Here is a 21,860-nt window from a genome sequence, read left to right as displayed (position 1 = left end):
TCTGGCCTTTGGTTTGGGGGGATTGGCTTACTTAACTTAGCATGATATTCTCCAACTCCATCCCTTTACCTGCAAATGCCATGATTTTATTCTCTTTTAATGCTGAATAACATTCCATTGTGTATATATAACACAGTTTCTTTATCCATTCATCTATTGAAGGGCATCTAGGTTGCTTCCACAGTTTAGTTATTATGAATTGAGCTGCTATGAACATTGATGTGGCTGCATTACTATAGTATGCTGATTTTAAGTCCTTTGGATATAGACCAAGGAGTGAGATGGCTGTCATATGGTGGTTCTTTACCCAGTAGATGATCTTCCCACTACCCTGGCATCACAACTTTTGACTGGCTCTCCTCCAAGGACCCTGCTCCCTACCCTGTCCCTACAACTCACTTACACAAAAAGACACTGAATAATGTCAGTAGCAGAAAATTCACCCCTCCATGAACTTGATTTCTGGGATGTCTTCTTTACCTACCACCTGCTCTCCTTACAGTTTCCTCCCCCAGTCTCCCAACTCAAACAATTACCCAAGCCCCACTGGTGGCTCCAACTCATTAACTTCTATCACCTTACTCCTGACCCTCACCTCTCTCGTATGTCATACCTCCCTTTTCCCAAAGTTGAGTCCATGTTCCATCATTTCTGCAACTCCTTTATACTCCTTTATCTCCCTTGCCCTCTCCTTATTGCCTCTGCCTGGGTATATTCAACTTTCTGGGGAATTTCCCACTTTCGCTGGAGCAACTAAACATGGTGAAGAAAACCATTCACACTAATTGTTCTCACTTTTAATCCATCACTGACCTCAAGCCAGCCCTTAATGTTGTCTTGTAGTTTTGCTAGAAATGGCTAGCTTATGAATCTACCTACTTCTGGACTGAATTTTTATCTCTTCTCTCCTCTAACCTCCACATCTCCTTCCTTCTCATATTTAGTGGATGCTCTTGCTTCGTATTTCATTGAGAACATCTAAATGTTCCCACACCCAAATCCACCAACCTATTATTATCCACCCCTCTATTCCACACTCTCCTGTTAAAAGGATAAATGCTTTGCCCTCTTACAAGGCCAGCTGAGTCACAAGTACACTGGACCCATCCTGTCACTGTTTTGCAGCAGACCCTCTCTTCTGTATCACTGGCTTTTCCCCTCCTGTAGGATCGTCCCCAGGAGCACGCAAGATGCTAAATCATTCTTCAGCCTGTAAAGACATCACTCCAACCCACATTGGATCTCCCTCTACGGCTCCAGTTCTTGGTATCTTTCTTGTAAAAGTTCTTAAAATGGTTTTCTGTACTTCTGTTCATATTCTCTCTGGAATCCACTCCAATCACACTTCCAAATGCATTATGCCACTGAAATGACTCTCATTTGAGATCCACAAGTCTGTCCTTGGATGGATAATGTTCTGTCCTTATCCAATTCAATTCTCAGAAATACTTGACCCTTGTATCCATAGTCTCCTTCATAACATACCTCTTCCTTTGGAGGCCTAGAATCTGTTCTCTCTTGGCTCTCCTTCTCAGTCTCCTCATCTTCTCAATGTCTAAAGCTGGGGTTCCTCAGGGACTTTAACTTACAATTCATTTTTCTAACTGTAATCAATCCCTAAGTGACCTAAACCAAGACCATGGCTGATACATGGTAACAATTTTGGCTCTAGTCCTGACTTTTCCCCCAACTTCAGGTTTGTATAAACAACCTCCTAATTAACACCTTACACTTAACATGTCAAAAAACAAATTCTTAACTTTTCTCCAGGTTTCTACAGCAATTCCCCCCTCCCCATCTAAATGGCAATCCATTTTCCAGTTGTCCAGAAACATTTGTCTCCTGATACCTTTGACTCTTTCTCTCCCATCCCGTATATTCCACCCACCAACAAATTCTATTGGTTCTTTCCAAATGTGTTCAGAAACCAGTTACTCTCACCCAAGTCACAACATCCCCGCATGATTACTGCACTCCTCTCTAGTCTATTCTTCATATTTCAACATCTAAATTTACATAATGTAAATCAGATCACATCTCTATCAATACAAAACCTTTCATGGCTTCCCATCTCAGAGTAAAAGCCAAAGTCCTTTAAAGAACTTGGGAGAACCTATGTGATCTGCACCCCTTCTTCCCAAACCTGCTCCTCATCTCCTACTTTGCCTCTTCATTCGGCTCAATGGCTTCAACCACCTGGTCTCCATGCTGTTCCTCACCTTTGCCCTGAACAGTGATGCCTCTATGGCCTTTGTGCTTCATCTGTCCCAGAGAGCAGAACTGATCACTACCTCACTTATCTCTGTCTCTGTTCAAAGACCACTCCAGTTGTGGCATTTTCCTGACCTTCTCCACATAAAAATCACCTCTGCTATAATCTCCTATCTTCCTCTCTCTCCATAACATTCTTTTATTTTTTTCCAAAGCAGTTATTACTATAGGACATATGACATCTTATTGCCTATTGGTCCAGTACTTCTCTCTTACTCAGAATCAGGCGAGACCACCAGTGACTAGAATAGTGCATGGTGCATATGAGGTACTCAAAAAATAACTGATGAATAAATGAGCCAACATCATTATCATTATTATCTTTACTACTTAAATGAGAGACTAAGAGCTTGAAGCACAGGAAGTGCATGCAGTGCTATAAAATAGAGTGAAATACAATGCAAAGCCAGGCAGCCTCACCAGGAGATGGGGATAACAAACAGCTAGAACTGATTGGGAAGGCTGACATGCACTTTATATGCTAAGGCCAAGGCTATCTGAGGAAAATCATTCCCTACCTTAAAATTTGGTTCTTAATCAAAGCTAGCACATGATCATAAGCAGCTTTTATTCCATGCAGAGCATTGCTATTCAAAGAGTTCTGTATTATTCTATTTCATCACTAATACCTGAGCCCACAAAAAGGGAATATGAATAATTAATAGAGGAGAAAGATAAAAAAAGAAAGGAGAAAATGTGATTTTCTTAAATCAGTAATTTTAAATCTTCTATTATTATTTTGTATATCATACGCCAACAATATCTTCCTTTCTCTTATCTTAGAGCTATTTCTCTATCATATTCTCTTTTTAAGTAGGAGAAAATATACTCAAATAGTAATTTTAATCACTTAGTCACAAGAATTTAAAATAAAATAAATTTCAAGGTCATGTCATTTGTAGTATAGCAACTTATTAAATAGATGGTATCTTCCTTGAAAAGAAGAAAGTGTTTGCGTTTATCATTTTTCAGCTGGGAATAGAATCTAATGTCACATTAAAATGTACAGATTTAGAATGAGAATTTGTACTGTATGTGAATAATAAAAAATACAATAAAATAGGGTGATACACAATATGTGAGAAAATAATGTAAAGGATATTAAATATATTAATAGAACCTAGACATAGTGAAGAAGTTTTTAAAAGACAAGGATCTAACCACGCGTCAGTTGAAGATAGCCTATCAGTTCTAAGCAGAGTAAAAGTATAAATAGAGATAGTCCTTTGAGAAGAATAAAAATGTAATTGAAAGAAAAGTCTAAATTCAGAAAATAAAGCACATAAAATAATATTAACTATTATGGTCTTTACTTGTTTCAAAATTTAATTCTATAGGCTGGAATCATGGCTCAGAAGTAGAGTTCTTTCCTACCATGGGAGTGGCCCTGGTTTGGTCCCAGGAACCCCCACAACAACAGCAAAACTTAGATCTATCCTATTGATTTACTGCAAGTCTTTATTTTTTCACTTTCATTTCATATCAATGAAACAGTCTGTGACTCTTTTTGTCTATAGTTAGGTAGGTTCTCTACCATGGAGCTCACTCCCAGACCTAGTTTGTAATTCTTTATGATTACATAACTGCTGAATTTAAGATTAGCATGTAGTTTAAAATGTTCCCAACATAATACATTACCATTCCAGAACACATTAGAAAGTTAAATACATTTCATGAGATGCTAAAAGCAATATGCTTTAGACACCTGTACCGTGTGTGTGTGTGGTGGTGGTGGTGGGGGGGGGGGGGTTCTGGGGATCAAAGCCAGTCCTCACACATGCTAGGCTACACCCCATTCCAATACATGTACTGTTGAAAAATTTTTAGTTAAATGTAAAGAGACAACTTAATGTGAAACAAATGTAGGCAATGAATGCAGTTTAAATAAAATGCCTAAGTACTGACAATTAGAAGCAGAAGGGGGTAAAACCCGTGAAAATCAGTTCAACTTTTACATTTTTCTAGATTTATGAAGTATTTATTTCATTACACTTAACACACACACACACACACACTACTGCCATAAGGGTTCAACTTACTTTACAGTGGTCATATTGGAGCTGTAAGGCTGGAACATCCCCTCCAAGAGGCATCTGTTTTTTAAGCTCTTCATCTTTCATATTCAGCCATTTGATCAGTTCTTCTAAAGACGCCAGCAACCTGTTCCACTTCTCAGCACTGGCCTCCAAATGGGCCCTGTCGAGAGAGAGAGAATACTGACCACATTTAGCAGTTTGGATTATATAATTCACAAAACTATAAACCTTCCTTTAGCCTAATAATCTTATATGACCAACAAATGTTCATTTGTAGAAAAAAGTATTTCCTGTAAGAAATAGTTATTTTGAATCAGCTATAATCTCTAAAGAATATGTTGTTAATCTTAACCAAAATTTAAGACATATACCTTCACACCATAAAGACAAGAAAGTGAGGCTTTCAGGAAGGATGTTTGTGACATAATGCAAAATTAGAGACCAAGTGTTGGTAGTTTAGCTATAATATATTTATAGTATATATGCAAATATTTTTCTCATTTTATCTTTCTCTCTCTCTCTCTCTCTCTCTCTCTCTCTCTCTATATATATATATATATATATATATAGAGAGAGAGAGAGAGAGAGAGAGAGAGAGAGGAGGAGGAAGATAATTATATGCATATAAAATGTTTAGAGAGGTACAGACCAAATGTGGATACCACTGAAAACAAAGTAAACACCAATCATTTATACAGAAACACACACACACACACACACACACACACACACATACATACACACACATTTGTACTATCTGAGTATTTACATAACATTTTTCTTTTCACAAGTAAAAAACCAAACCCCCCAAAAATGACTAATCTTTGGGAAATAATACCACTAATGTCTTGACATCTCTTACAACCAAACAAAATATTAAAAGCTGAACATTATCAAAATTGAGCTCAAATTATTGGAAAACAATAAGGCATTGCTTGGCCAGGATACCATTTCACTTAAGCCTGATTGATGTCCACTGACAAATGGCCATTGCATAAAAAGAACTGGGCAATAATCATTATTATAGTAATTTATATTTTTAAAGGTAATATCTTTGTTTCAATAATAATTTTTATTTTTAGCATGGAATTACACCCTCAGATCTTTAAGAACTTCATAACCACTAATACATGTTTATGTGGATCATGTTTCAGTATGAGAAAAAGCTCTTGAGAATCAAAGTGTAAAATCACAAATTCCATCCTGCTCTTGTTAGGGCTCTAGAGAAAGTCCATATAGGCAGCCTCAAATCTACAGGTGGGTTGGATTTGAAAATATGGATCAGTCAAAAGAGACTCCAGAGACTCAAGGAATGGGGCTTTCCTCAGTCATGCATTACCCCAGTGGACAACCATGTATGTGGACCCAAGGACTAATCTGAAGAAATGGAATTTCCTTGATTGTCTATGGTCTTTCAGGTTAGAGGGACAAGGCTGATTAAAGACAGATGTAGCCTTCTTACACAACGGCTTACAAAGACTGAAGCCCTACAAGACAACTCACCCCAGCTACAAGAAACCTCTGTTGGCCATGCTGCATATCCTCTCATATGACAACTCTGACCTTGACATTCGCACTATGATCCACACCTCCAGAAATCTGCTCTTTTCCTTAGTGATATGGAACCAGACAACCAGGAACAGATACTACTGTCTAGCAAACCTCTCCATGATTTCTTTTTTTGCACATCTGATCTTCTTGAGCCTCTTTCTCAATGCTAACAGCTCTGCTACAGTTAATTCAAACAAATATACCCTCATTGATCACATGACATGATGTTCCCAGCAACAGATATACAACAACATCATAAGTCTTGGCTAAAAAGTTCATAATGTTTTCAGAAGAACAAATAGAAATCTGACTTGTCTAGTATATCTTGTTCATCTCTAATTCATAAAATAATAACTTTAGTCAACCAACCAATATGCTTAGCTAAAAGAAGAAATTGAAGCCCTGCATTTCTTTTAAAATACACAAACCAGCACTGGCACTCATATACAATACACACAGAAGGCCAGTTATTGTGCCATCTATTCACAGTGCCACTTCACTGGCAGCTCGTGAATATAAAGCAAACTACTCAAACTCTAAAATCTCATTCAAAGAGGGTAGGTATGAAATAAGAAATAATTTTGTGATACAGAAAGAAGTTCAAAGCATTTTATAATTCCCTAAAATTTGTATGATCAGAAATTTATTTTATTTTCTTGTATATATTATCATTTCTGTTTGTTCCACAGGTGCCATTACTGATCACATTTTACAAAATTGTGCTTTAACAAGGTCCTGATTCTGCTTGAGCTCCAGCTTTTCTATGTTTCTATTGATCAATTTTAAGCCAAATATGTAATTACCTTTCCCTGGTAAACAATAATTTCACTTGTCCCAGAGCACAATTAAAAATTTTCAATTACATTAATTGAAAATTCTCTCTGCCATTTTAAACCACTTTGCTATGGAACTGAGATACTGCAATTTCTTTCCTACGTTTTTAAATACAAAAGACAGCCAGAAATCAGAGGTCCTTGGTCAATCAAGAAGTGCTCGAGTGTCGCTATGTGCAAAATCACTTATGCACATACCTGGACCTATTACTCAACATTTGATCCTGTGTCTTCAGCACCTGTAGTTTAACTCATTAATCAATAACTAAGCCACACATTGTATTCCTTTGAAATCCAATTTCACACATATACTGAAGAGTGCATAAATGTCTTTTCCAATGCAATTAATTCTTCTGACTACACAGAAATAATGGAATTGATCGTCAAACTTCATGGCATTCAGCACCTGAAGCACCATCTATAAATATGAAGGCAATACTTTTTAAAAGAGATGCCAAAGTGGCTTTGAAATAAAAAGGAAAATATTGGGGGATGTGCTTCTCTACATCTTTAACCTTACCATAGTTAAAAGCAAACTCATCTGATAGAATCTTCGCCTGGTAAATCTGTTCTGGTTATTTTCCAATAGATTCTACCTTCGTGTTTGGTAGATTACTACCATATGCCCAAATAAATGTGTGCTTCTGTAGGAGCCTTCCGTGTTCCAGTTGCATTTTAATTCTTTCATCTTCAAAGATAAAAGCCTTTTCATGGGCAGTGGATTGAATGCTTTGTAAGAAGAAACCTTAAATTTGTGTTGTACTTTCTGAATGTTACTATAAACATTTTAAAATGTAAACCTCTCGAGACGACAGATAACAGGTCATCGATCATGTTTTCAGAATCTTTACTTTAAACATTGCTTTATCTCACACGTATCTGTGGGAATTCACATTTTTAAATAATTGACTTTTATTAACTTCCCTGCTTGCAGTTTATCCTTTGGGTACTTGATGTACCCAAAGCAATGGATATTTATATACATATATCCATTAAACTATATTTAAGTGAATACTTATAAAAAATACAGTGCATCATCTTGTTAGAAGATAATGATCCATAAAAATAGTACTTCATTATTTACATAGAGTAGAAATAGATCTACAAAGGGAATTATAACTAATATCTGTTTTAAATCACAACAGTTTCCACTTTTCAAAGAAACTGTATCTTCAAACAAGTTATTATTGCTTCTCCAGTGGACAGACATAAAACTGGTGTGAGTGATGAGCGAGTGGGGAAGGGCATTTGTTGAAACAGTTTTTCATGTATTCAGTACATATATTTTTGGAGTGCCCACTCTGTTCTCAGGCATGTTTCAGAAACAGAAAGCCATGCTATCAAAGCTCTAGGGTCAAGAAAGGAGAGAGTCAAGTGAACAAACATATTTCCAAGGTAGGAAACATGATAACAGCTTCAGGAGGAACTGTGGATCAGAGAAGTGGGGACTTCCTTAGGAAGCAGTGGTGAGAATTTGGAATACAAAGTCCAAGCCCTTTTACACTCTACTCTCATCATAGGTAACACTCAAGAAGGCAGAGATAAAGGGCCCTGATACATCTGTAGACAAGTAAAGATACATTTGGAAAGTAGGTTGACCAAAGAATATAACGGCCCATGTTAACAGGAGACAAAGACACACTATTGTGTGAAGACTGCACAGAATTCAACCTCACATTTTACTACAGATGTCACTTTTTTTTGGTTTGTGGTAAACCTCACATATTATAAATTAGGCAGTAATAAAAGAGAATACCTTAATTAATTCAAGAAAAATAGGCAACATTAAAAGAGGATTATTCCTGTTCCCAGAAGGGAATTAAGACCTACCAGGAAAAAAGAGTCAAGTCCTAGGAATTCAGTCTGCGCTGAATAGAAAGACAAAGCTGTCTCCTGATGTGGTGTCTACTGGCAGCATGTGACTATTTAAACTTAGGCTAAGTCAAGTTAATAAAATTTGAAATTCGGTTCATTGGCTGCACTAGCCACATTTTAAATGCCCAATGTGTCACATATGACTCGTGGCTACTGTGCTGACCACAGCAGATACAGACCATTTTCTTCATCACAGAAAGTTCTACTGTAAAGCACTGCACCAGAGGGAAAAAAGAGACGAAAGTGGTAGACTCTTCCTCTAGTACAGCTGGGAAAAGGGAATTCAGTAGTTTTATAATATGGTTAACAAAATCATCTCTCTCTAAGGCCAAAAGTGGTGACAATGACATTGAAAAATGTGATAGCATTAGATGTAAATGATGATGTTAAAGGTTAATCTCTTCTGAGGGCTTTTAAAAAGGTGCCCTGAATTTTTAAGAGGCTCATAAAAGAAAGGGAAGATAGAATTTTATCTTTGAATTCTGTTTTCATTAGATTTGACAACTTCACTGGCCTTTAAAATCATAAGTTAATAAGGATCTACATTCAGTATCATTAAGCTGATAAGTGGGTATTTAATTAACATAATCAGACATTAAATAAAATAAACATAAAATTTAAACCATGTCCTTCACTGTCCTGAGTTTATTAGTATATTTCCAATTCACTTTTTTCCAGTGAGTATAAAACATCACAAAGTCCCTAAGAGCCTATCTTCTAGCTGAAGTTACAAATCTTTATGTATCTCCACTTATACTGATATAAGTGAAATATATAATCATATGTATTGTTTTTAGATTGTTAAAGAATATTGGGCACATTAGATTTCGGTATTTAAAAAGCTTAGTTGTACTCATCCAAAGAAAGGAAAAAGTCATTTACGATAGTAAGCCACATGTCATTTCGTTGTTCCAGTGACCACACCATGGTCAAAAGAGGTAATGCCTTACAGTGAATCTGTCACATAAATATTCAATAAATATTGGTATTTTTTTTTCCTAAAAGTGGTACATTAAATTAGAGCAAATGCCATGACAACATCAACCTCAACACAAAAAATAATTTGAAATACAGAACCCACGTGTATCACACACTTCAAGGAGCTGGGTGGTGAGGGTCAATCAGATGACCTTATCCTCAGAAAAGAATGCAGCAAGACCACCTGCAGAGAGGAAGGTTTGGAGCTAAAGAGGAATGAAATCTTTTCAAATAGGCTAGGTAGTGAATATGATAAAAAACTATTCAGAATCTAAATACTAAGTAGAAAGTGTCAAATTCTGGTAGAAAAAAAAAAAACGTTAACATTTCTCAGGCAATGTTAGGCAGCCCAAGACAAAAAGCAGGGAACAGAAAGGGTCTGGGCATTAACTGGTGTCAGAGATTTGAAAAATAGAAATGCAGGCAGAATCGGGTATTCAATTCTGACTTTACTAAAATGTCTTAGAGTGAACTCCAAGCTGGGCAGAAGGGGTTGAGGCAGTTTGAAATGAGAAAAGTTCAAGCAACTAGAGATTAGAAGAAAGAGATGTGAAGGGATGAAAGGGGTGGGGCAGGGGAGGCAGAGCTCTGTGGTACCACACTTGGCCTAGCATGCAAAAGGACCTGGGTTCCATCCTGGGCACCACAAAAAAACAAAACAAAATACACAAACAATGATGGGCAGGTTCAGGAAGAAGGGAAACAATAAAAAGAAAGCTAAGAATTCCATAGTTGAAAATACTGGAAGAGGCACAATTTTAAACAATTTACAGGTAGTTGGAACAGGGTAAATTCATTATGCACACAACACATAGAATCACACTGGATAAACTTATAAAGGTAGATAATAGTAGATAAATGGTCCTGGTATTTAATAAGCTAACGGAGAAGGGTGCCTCTCTCTGGAGAGGGACTATCATTTTAATGTGAAGGAGAGTGTTTATTGATGTTATTGTAAAAAATTCTGATTTGATACAAAAGAGGTCTCTTTTCTAACAGGGAAAACCAATCACATGCCGATACACATGGCCAAGTGGAAACGGTCAAATAAATGTGTGCTCTGGAGAACAGCCTGTCTCCTGAAACCATCTCAGGGATGCCAAGATGACATGGGGATGGAAGCTGAGTCTCACGATGGCCAGTCTATGGGAACAGAATACAGATGAAGGCTTTTAAAGATAAAGTAAAAAGAAGCCTGGAAATTAAAATAAAATGTTATCAGTATGGATACTGACAGAATTACAGGTGAGAAAAAGATGGAGGATAAAAAGCTAAGTAGGATGTTAGAAGCAACAAGACGTGTACAAGAGGGCCTTTCCTCCAGCTTCTTCCTGTACATGAGCAGGAAGCAGGAGGAAGACAATGAAAGGGTGGAAAAGTGGATGTGATCATTCTAAGAGCCTGCAAGGCTTGGTTAGCAGCCACAAGATTCCAACTTCCCTCTCATTACTGTGTGAAGGGCTCCTGTCTCACCAACGCACCTTCCACGCCTGGTTTATGGCTCTCATTCTGGGGTCTGGTGTCCACAGCAGTTAAGTACTTAGGATATTCCCATTGGCTTTTAGGTGAGGAAAATGGGGGAAATTAACCACTATTCAGGAGTGTTTCCAAGTAAAGTAGATAATCAAGGAAAAGGGCAACTTTCGATTAATTACAGGGGAAAGTGATGGATGAACCTACAGAAACATTAACAGGAGAATCTGGTCACAGAAGAACCCAGTGTATGGAGTACACTGGGCTTTAAAGGACCCTGAGGAAAGAGCAGAGGAGCAGAGCTGAACATGGAGCTCTCTAGTAATCAGTGGTATATGGATGAAGGAGGCAGGAGGCCAGGGCAAGGCTGCCTCCACATACTTGCTAGTGAGAACTTTCCCCCACTCTGTGGGAAGGGATTTTTCTCACTAAACACACTCTGGCCTCTTCTCCACCCTTTCATTCACTCATTCCCTGGTAAAGGTAGTGACAATTCTGCTCTGCAAACACAGGGAGAAGGAACAGATGTGTTTGGGTCTGTTCTTTCCTCCTGAGAACAGGCCTGCAGACAGAGTTCTTTCCTACTCTTCCTTGTGATGTCTTCCACTTGGGAAGCTACCTTGACCATGACGACTGGGGATTCTGCATCATTAACAGCCCTGCTCAACTCTCACCCTAAGCTAATCCTCCAACCTGCCTCTGCCAGTAATGTCCACGACATTAAGGTTCTTACTGATGCACATTTTTCATTTGTGCTTGTTTGGAATCCAGCCAAGAGAGAGGGAAGCTATTTAGTGTGGAACTCCTTAAAAATTCCCAACATTAGTGACTAAGATTTAAAAAAGAAAAAAGAAAAAAAAAAAAGATGGTAGGAAGAATTTCTACATCTTCTGAATTAACTAGTGCAGCATGAAGTGGTAATCAATGAGAATAATAATAGCTAACAATTAGGGAGCACTTACCATGTGCTGTTGCAGGCACTTTAGAAAGGCTAATTTCATGAAATACGGATGCAAGAGTTACTCTTAATCCACATATGAGGAAACTGAGGCTCCCACAGGTTCATAAGCTGCCCGTGATGGCATAATTGCTCCATGACTAAGCCAGTGTTTGAAAACAGTCAGGGTTGCCCCAGAGCAGAACACTATTAGACACTATCCTGTGCCACTTCTTTCTGAGCTGTGCTATCTATATGAGAATCCACTACTAAGAAATAATAAACCATTTTCTTTTATAAATATCCAAATAATCACGAATATGTTGATGTAATTAAATTTTCCATTTTTGTAGGTAAAAATGAAGACTAAATCATTCACTTTGTTAGCTAATCCTTGCGAAAGCACGATAGCCCCCCAGCTCTTACATGCTCAAGACCATTATGTTTAATAATGTGGTAACAGCAATGGTGTTTTTCTCTCCTGGGCTCTATTTTTACTTCATCACTTCCCATTCTATCTCTTCAGCCCTCTGCAATCAGTTTTCTACCTCCTGGACTCTGCAGCTCTCATCTAGTCCACTTCTTCAAGCAGCTGACCCTGTGATTTCTGCCCTTCTCTGAAATCCCCTCCTCCCCTGGCACATGACAGCCCTCCTTCCTGCTGCACCCTCTTCCAGGACAGCCGCTTTTCAGCTTCTTCTACTGGTTTCCCTTTCCTTTACCCATTCCTCCTGTATTAGGGTTTCTCAGGCCTTTTTTTTTTTAACCCCCCCTTCTAATGTTTTATCCTTTTGGATAATTAACTCACAATAATTACCTGCCACCTCTATCTGGACTCCCTGACCCCACCATCTCACCTGTCTTTTTTGCCTATAAGACTCTTTTGAAAAGAAGATAACCTGGCTTTGGAGTCTGAGGCAGGAGGATTGCAAGTTTGAAGTCAGCTTCAGCAACGTAGAGACCATCTCAAAAAAATGTAAATAAATAAAAGAGTGGGGGCTGAGGAGGATGTAGCTCAGTGGTAAAGCACCCCTGGGTTCAATCCCCAGCACCAAAAAAAAAAAAAAAAGAGCTATCCATCTATCCATGCATGTAAACTGAATTCTATACACTCTCCTTTCACTTTCCTCGATGTTAAAAGGGTCACTTAAGCAGGTCCTCCTGTCTTCAGAACCAGGTTCATCCAATGCAAGCTTATTAGTTGTGTGAGAAGGATTTTTCCAAAGTTTCAAACAAATTCTGTTGCCTAAATGGCTCCCAATTCCATCACCAGTGGAACACACAACCTGGTATACACAGGGGTTCCATGACTGGTCTCTCACCTCTCTCTCTCCACCTTTTCTCTAGCCACCACTGTATTTCCCCACCACAACAGCCACAAAGTCTATTTCCAGCCAGACTACACTTCTTAGCTTTTATGTAATTTGTCTTTTCAAACCTGTTCAATTGCCCTTCACCAGTCCTCACTCAGTCTGTTTGGGGAAGGACTACATATCTTCCAATGCCCAGTTTAGGAATCACCTCTTATGAAGCCTTTGTCATCTGAAGTGACAGCAACCACTCTCCCCTTGGAGCTCTACATTCACCTGACAGATGTGTAAGCCCCTAGAGGCAGCGACTTCATTTTATTTATGATTAACAATGCCTTAAACATAGAAGTAAGTTTTTATTAAATGCTTGAATACGTGCCTGAATCTCCTGAGGTAGGCTATCAGGCTAAATATTGTTTTAATTCATTATCATATTGGTTCATTACCATATTTTATGGGAATGTCTGATCTGTCTTGATGCATAAGTCCACCAAAACAAGCATATAATAGTCTCCATCATCTAAAAATAACTGCTTTGCTTATTTGTTAATATTCCAAGTGTAGCTTATGAGCTCTTCTTTTCAGATTAGAAAAAAATGTGACTTGATAGGCAAGAGCTCCCAAGAAAGACCCACAATTTCTGGGACCAAAGCTTTCCACTTGGAATGATCTGTTCATGATGTAGGCTGCCATTCAATCCTTCTAACTCAAGAACTCATCCTTTAAGCTCTCAAAATTCCAGCACTTGTGTACAATCTTCACCAAAGCAAGCTCTATGGCTTTCAGTTCTTTAGTTTAGATGTTGCTTTTGCTAGATCCTCAGTGAATGCTTTCACTTTTAATGTTTTTATTTGTTTATATTTATGAGGAACAGAAAATTACAACCAAATGGGATCTAGTCAGTTGAAAATTCAAGCCTTATTCAAGTTCAGTTTCTCAGTGTACAGCACTCCCTGACTTTTCTCCTATTTAAATATATATATTTGGCTGATGCTGCTAATTTTCAATGGGATCTTCAGACAAGGAAGTCCTTACCATGACCCCATTTCCTTCAGAAAAAGAAGAAATGCAAATTCCTCACAATGAGCCCAGTAGAATGAACACATTACAGAGCATCTTCTCAGAAAGAAGTTTTTAAGAAAATCATTCACAATTAGTAATCAGTGAAGATTTCTATTCTCTGTGAAATCATTACATGAAATCCTAAAACCACCTGAAACAGACGCACTGAGCCAACCTTGTGTATGAAAAAATAGATCCTACATTGAGCAGGCCATAACTAGATTAAGAAACAATCGTTTTCTCATTCAATCTTTGCAACAATATTGTGGGTTAAATATTTATATTCTAAGTTTGTAAATTTCAGAGGGATAAATTTGCCCAAGATCAAGAGAATAAATCAGAGGCAAGTTAAAGGCTGGTGTGATGGCACATGCCTGTAATCCCAGCTATTCAGGAGACTGAGGCAGGAGGATCACAAGTTTGAGGCCAGTATCAGCAACTTAAGAGACCCTGTCTCAAAATTAAAAAAAATAAAAATGACTGGGAATGTAGCTCAGTGACAGAGCATTCCTGGGTTTACTCCCCTGTATTAGGAAAAAAAAAAATCAAGTTCAAGATCCTTTTGTTTTAAAGCTGTCCATGTTTCAACACATGATATAACAAAAGAAAGTGATCTAGGAATTCCTACAAATATTCTTCTTTGGAATTTTTGCTTGATAATCCATTCTTCAGCCAGTATCCCCTAAACTTATACCCAGTTGGGAACTATCTATCATCTAGTAAATATGACCTTAAAATATTCCTTACCCCTAATAACACTCATCTTGTCACTCCAAGTGATTTCTCAAGGCTTCTTCCTGGCCAGAATTCTGATCCTAAGGTTCATACTTATTTAATTTAATTCTCTCCAAATGGACATGAATCATCAGTTTTCCATTTTAGTGTGTAAATGAGATATGTAATCTATATAAATACAGCTTCAAATATGATGCAAAAACAACATGGTGAAGCAAAATTTGTTTAATACCAAGAGTCAAAAAGATCAAGATTCGAATACTGGCTTGGCACAAAAACTTGGAAATTTCCTCATATTAATTAAATCTCATTTCCTCATGCAAGAAAGGATTTTTATCATCCACTTTACTAGGATTTGTCAAGCACGGTCATGCATCACGAACAGGCACACATTCTGAGACACATGCCATTAGGCAATTCTATCATTGTGTGAACATCAGAGTGGACGAAAACAGAAACTGAAATGGCCACAACATCACTAAGCAATCTAATATATACAGTTAGTCAAATATACAGTTAGTCTTTGATGGAAAACTTTGCTATTGGTTGTATGACTATATCCAATGAAGTAATGTGTGTAAAGATCCTTAAAGGTGGTGCACACTTGTAATCCCAGCTCCTTAGGAGGCTGAGCTAGGCGAATTCCAAGATCAAGGCCAGCCTGGGCAATTTAGTGAGACCCTGTCTCAAAATAAAATTAAAACGGACTAGATGTAGCTCAGTGGTAGAGCACACTGGGTTCAATCCCCAGTACTACCAACAAAAACAAAAACATCCTAACATAGTACTTGGTAAAGAGTAAAGTCAAACAGTAATTAACAGGTACTGGTAACTATCTTGGTATTGCTGTTATGAGGTTTAAAATATGATGTGCACATTTGAGAACAGTGAGGAACAACGAGTAGAAGGCATTGAACATAAATGAGGTTAAAACTATAATAAAGAAAACAATCTTCGCATTTAATCTTGAACTCTTTCTAGAGGGTAGCCTGGGTGGTGGATTGCCCTTTCTTTTTCTGATATACAAAAATCAACCCCTGCCAATATTTTTCTTTTGACAGCAACTATTCTGACCTTATGCTAGCAGATTTTGCTTTCAAGTCATTCCATCTTTGGTTCATATCATCCAGTCGATGCTGAAGCATAGTAGCCTCCTCAGAGTTTCCCAAGGCTTTTACCATCTTCTGCCTGTTTCCATCAATGCTTTTAAATATGTCGTTATGGGCATCAATTTCAGCCTGGATGTCCTAAGGAGAAAAAAGCAAAGAGAGAATGCAAACGTTAGACCTTAGTGTCAACATTGCTGGGAAATTTTATATAGAGCTTTGATTTTTATGTTTGCAGATGAGTTGCTTTCAAGCAAAATAATTCAATTTACCTTACATAACAATTTCATGTGTTTCTACAACTCTCATATTGAAAATAATAGTCTTGAATCTTCAATACTTTTACTCGTTATATCTTAAAAATTGAACTTATTATAATCCTAATTTCATGTATCTGTTATTTAGATTTCACTATTTTAGACTACATAACTGTTAAATCTTTGAATTTTGGTTAGTAGTTAAACATATCTCTTCTTCCCTTTACACATGGGCAAAATTTTCCTGAAAATATGAAGTTTTACATAGGTCATTAAGATATTACATAATTTTAAATGCTTTTTACCTTTTGACAAACTTACTAATACTTTTCACTCTTTCAATCTTACAATTTTTATTCTAAAATTACAAAGAACACTACATATATGTTTGTCTTCATTAAGAAAGAAAAACCAGTAAAATAATATTTTGTTCAATTATCGCATGCTAGGCAGGTTCATTTTAATAAAATAAATTTTGAGTGGAAGATAAAATGAGAATTATTGTAAGTAATAAAATCTGATTAAGACTTTAGGAAAGTATTTGGCAATTTATATCAAAATCTGTGAAACTATTGTCAAAATAACAAAATTAATTTTTAAAAATGTTAAGCACATTAATAGTTTTAAAGTAAAAAAAATGTAATAATACATTAATGATAATATAATAAGTTTAAAAAGAAGTGCACAATTATACATTATAACTTAGTTTTTTAAAATAAATATTTAAGTTACATATTTGTATATAACTGAGCATGCACATTAAAAGACTATGAAAAAGACAAAAGAAATCCAAAATCAAAATCTCTATAACAGGATTACAGTTTTTGTTTTCTTCTTTATACTTCTGAGTTTCAACCAAAAAAAAAAAAAAAAAAAAAAAAAAACAGGGTTTCTTTTTGTAAGCAGATAAATTATAAAATGTTATAATTAGATAAATGTTAATTGGCGGGGAGCACGCTCTGAGTATTGAACCCAAAGTTCACGCATACTAGGCCAGTTCTCGGCCACTGAGTTAAACCCCAGAGCTATTTTTTGTTTTGTTTCGTTCCCTTTTGTCTTTTTGAGACAGGGTCACTAAATTGCCCAAAATGGCCTCAAACTTGCAATCCTCCTGCCTCGGTCTTCCAAATTGCTGGGATTACAGATGTGCAACAGCACACTTGGCAAATTCCACTAATTTAAAATTTAAAATGTACAAGATCTAATCTATCTTTTTACTACTAACAAAAGCCTATCATTGTAAATATACATATTAATTTTCCTGAATTAAATAGAAGCAGCCTCTTTGTGACAAACTCTGGTGTGACAGCCACTAACAATCAATAAACACAAACAAAAAAACAGAAACCTGAGGGGCCATGAGGTGTGTTGCTGGTTTCCACTGAAATAACTGTTAATGTTAAAAAGAAACCTAGCAGAGAGAAATAGGCAATTAATCTGAATTAGCAAAAGAAGAGCAAACTCTTAAAAACCATAATTTTACTGCTCTTCTCATTTTCAGTTTTATTTTATAACCCTCTGCTTCTTGTCTGAATGTTTGTGTCCCCCTAAAAATACATATGCCACAATTCTAAGTCTGCAGTCCTAACTTACTAACTCAAGGTTCTCAAATTATGCATGGAAAATGACAATTTCATCACTATCTTAATTTGAGATGCTTACATTCTCGGTGGGAAGAAATGAAAAAAAAAGAAAATGAAAGAAAAGAAAAAGTTCTGTTGAAAGGTTCTTTGGGGGCTGGGAATGTATATCAGTGACAGAACTTGTGCCTAGCATGTGCACAGCCCTGTGTCCATCCCCAGGACCACACACACAAAAAAGTTCTTTGGTATAATACCCTGGACAACATGGTTTCTCGGATGAAACTATTCCATTTTTTGTGTGTCCTAAAATGCATTTTAAGACATCTCAAAAGATGTGTGTGTGTGTGTGTATGTGTGTGTGTGTGTGGTTAGAAGACAATATTTGTTACTCCATACATTTTTATGATTGTCATTTTTCCCAAGAAACTCAGTGATACAATTTGTTCTCCATTTGCTCTCTATTGCCAAGGAGAACCTGGCCTTGAATTTCCTGTAGCAGTTCCTATACATGGTATTCAGAGGACCACACCTAAAATCACAAGGCAGCTTCAACCCTCACATCCTGATGCTGCTGGCCCCATTTGCTTGCTTGTTCCATATTCAAGAGAAAGCAGAAAGACTGAAGTGCATTAACACGAATAAGTAGTTTTATAAGCTTCACAAAAGTATTCTCCAGCATCAGGAAGTTTGGATACTATGAGCAGGAAGCATATTTGCCTCCTTACATCATATCAGGTGATGTGTTTTCAACCCCAGAACAATGATGAATGGAATAAAATAGCAGCACTGCAGAACTGGCCCAGCCATGACGCTAAGTTCTTCTGGGAGGCTCTCCTTAAGAGCACTACCAGTGATCCCAGGTCCAGGCTGGAATGCAACTTCCAATATGTGGAAAACCCTTCCACATATGCACATCATCAACAGTTAGGAAGAAAATCAACAACCAGAAAATGATCAAAGAAAAGGAAATCAGCATACATTATTTTGTTTTATTTAACATTTGGTGGCATATTTACTTGGCCAGATACACTAAGAACTCCTAAAAAAGAAAGATCATCTTACTATTTCTTGTGTATCCTTTGCAGTCTGTTACATGGAATGAAACTAATGTAAAATAGAATAGTAGGTAAGACATGGGTAAATGTGCAAATGTATGAGTTCATCTTGAGTGAGTGGCAAAGCAGCCAGGAGAACACAAAGAATCAGAATGTAGTGATTGTTTTGTTCAATGCTTTGTTTTACAAACTTTAATCTGGGACACCTAATATTATGTATAAGGTTGTACAGCAAAGTTTTCATGGGAAACTTAAGACTCAAATGATCACTCTCCTCCACAGATGCACTCACTACTTTAAAATCCAAATGTTGGCACAGCACCCTGATGTAGCATCAAATGATGATGTGAAGTTCCACGACAGTTTTACTCTTACTGCAGAGCTGGGAGACTTGGTTTTGCTGATGATTACCTCTGTCACCTGTAAGCCCTTTTGAAGGTTAAATAGCATTAAATGGTTACTGAAATGTATGAGAATGTAATCTACCTAGAAGCATTTAACTTAAGTCAGTCATGTGCACCCCAGCCAGAGCCAGGCACTCAAACAATTGGATGTTAGAAATGTATGAAAACAGGGCAGGAGAAATGTATTAAGGATTCACTTGAAAAGGAACTTTCAAGAACATAAGTATAATGTAGAAGGTTAAAAACAGCCAAGGGTTAAGAAAAGGAGGACCACATATTTTCCTCTAACTAAAACTCCATCAATTGCACGAGATGCAAACTTTCAGAACTACCCTCCAAAAGACAGCTACAAAAGCTAAAAGAGATTTCCTCAGGGTCTTTCTGGGAACAAAATCCACTCTCCAGACCAACACAAACTCCACAAATAAAAGAAAACATTCATTGGTAGAACCAACTCTGCAAACATTCATTTATTTATTTACTCACTTTTTATTTAATAATTGACGTTCTAATCCCAATTTTGTCTTTACTTGGACATTCCTCAAATAATGTAACCCACAGAGATGTAACTGGAAATACTTTAAAATGGATATCACACACATTCTATTTATAATGTTTTATAATGAAATAGTCTACAGCTAGATAAGTAGAATTATTTCTTCAGACTATAACAGATAGAATTCTGAGAAGAAGCAGAGAGTCGGAAGATTACCACCAGAAAGTCTTCTGGCGCTAGGACAGAAGCATCCTGGGGTCTCATTGACATAATCTTGCTTTATTTTTGCACAGCATATTTACCTAACCCTACATGGCCATAGCAATGTTTCCTCTGGAGGAGTTCTGACCTGTTCTGAAGGTGAAGTGAGATTAGCAATAATTTCTCTACTCTATCCCACAGCTCTGGCTAAATAAAGTTAACCAGGGCAGGAAATAAATGCACCCAGCCTTTCAAAATCAGACCAGATCGCCAAGATAGTTTAGGATTATCAGAACTCTACTTTATACGTTTTGAACATAAAAAAATCATAATTAACAAAGTCAGATATTATCTAAATAATAATATAATAAATAAATTAAGATATTAACCAAAGGTTATTAAGTCATATGTAAATATGTTTTGAGACAGTTTGTTGAGGTTTCTGAGATAATGAGTAATTGTGATTATTCATCTCAATTACTTTATTGATTTCAACCAATTATTCTACATACTGAATTTCCTTTCAGCAACAAATCTCACAGATATCAACCACTCTAAATGAATCATATTTAGACCAATATTAGATATTTTCATAATCAGGTCTACAGTAGCCTTTATAAATAAGGAAATCAATGCCAATATGTTCTTTTCACATTATCCATGATCACAAATATACTTAAGACAATAGAGTAGAAAAAGTCTATTAAGCATAATAAATGCACAATTCAGTGCACTTTCAAGATAATTTGGAACTGGGGGTGTGGTCAGTGGTAAAGCACTTGTGTAGCATGTGCAAGGCCTTGGGTTCAGAAAACAGGACCACACACACAAAACTAATTTAAACAAACCAATTTTCAATGATAAAGAATTAATAAACAAACTACATTTTAAATTTCAACACAGTAAACACTGCTATGAATAGAAATTGCTTTCACAACCAAAAAAAGTTCCAAATCCTCAATTCTATGCCAATTGTTTCTAAAGCACACTAAAATCAGACTGCATTAAAATATAGTGGCTTCCCTTTTAAGGTGTGATACCTGTAAAGTAGGTAGGATCTGCGCATGAACACCAGCTCCTAAGGAACACTTGCTATATGCTTCATGCAACCTAACTATTATCTCACATTGTTTCCCTCAGTTAGATAAAGGTAATCAAACTTGAAGAGGCTTGACAACCCAGTCATGAATGACTGCATTTTAAATGTTTAAAACTACAATCCTGGGGTACCAACTCCTTAATTCCTGACCTGTGTCAAAGCAGTTCCTATTGCCCAGAAAGCTTCAATCTGTCTACACCACAAACTTGTACACACAGGCACACAATCTTCCTTCCTTCCTTGATCTTCAACTCAGCTTGTAAATCTCAGTTTATATGTAATTTCTCTTCACAAACACTGGGATTAATTACTCTTAGAGTTTCCTCATCTTTTGCTTAATTACATACTTATCATTTAAAACTTCCTTGCTTAGCAGGGTGCAATGGCACATGCCTATAATCCTAGCAGCTCAGGAGGCTGAGCCAGGAGGATCACAAGTTGAGACCAGCTTCAGCAACTTAGCAAGGCCCTAAACCACTCAATGAGACCCTGTCTCAAAACAAAAAAATAAAAAGGGTTGGGGATATGAATCAGTGATAAAGCACCTCTGAGTTCAATCCCCAGTAATACCCACCTCTCCGCCCCCTGCCAAAAAAAA

General features: G+C 36.9%; 1 protein-coding gene across 10 annotated transcripts in view; it reads right to left on the bottom strand.

Annotated features, from left to right (window-relative positions):
• Utrn (utrophin) overlaps window positions 1-21,860 on the bottom strand; it is a 513,444-nt gene that overhangs the window by 141,019 nt on the left and 350,565 nt on the right. For all 10 annotated transcript variants that reach the window (XM_046450838.2, XM_046450847.2, XM_046450858.2 and 7 more), the window contains 2 exons: window positions 16,136-16,308; window positions 4,311-4,467 (listed from right to left, as the gene is read on the bottom strand). In XM_046450838.2, coding sequence (XP_046306794.1) covers window positions 4,311-4,467; window positions 16,136-16,308 — 330 coding nt within the window. The remainder of the gene's footprint in view (window positions 1-4,310; window positions 4,468-16,135; window positions 16,309-21,860) is intronic.

This window comes from Marmota monax, unplaced genomic scaffold (assembly GCF_021218885.2).
Source record: "Marmota monax isolate L192 unplaced genomic scaffold, Marmota_monax_Labrador192_F-V1.1 WCK01_AAM20220418_F8-fsc00030, whole genome shotgun sequence".
NCBI lineage: Eukaryota > Metazoa > Chordata > Mammalia > Rodentia > Sciuridae > Marmota > Marmota monax.
The sequence above is the reverse complement of the archived record's forward strand: the minus strand, read 5'-3'. Positions and strand labels throughout refer to the sequence as shown.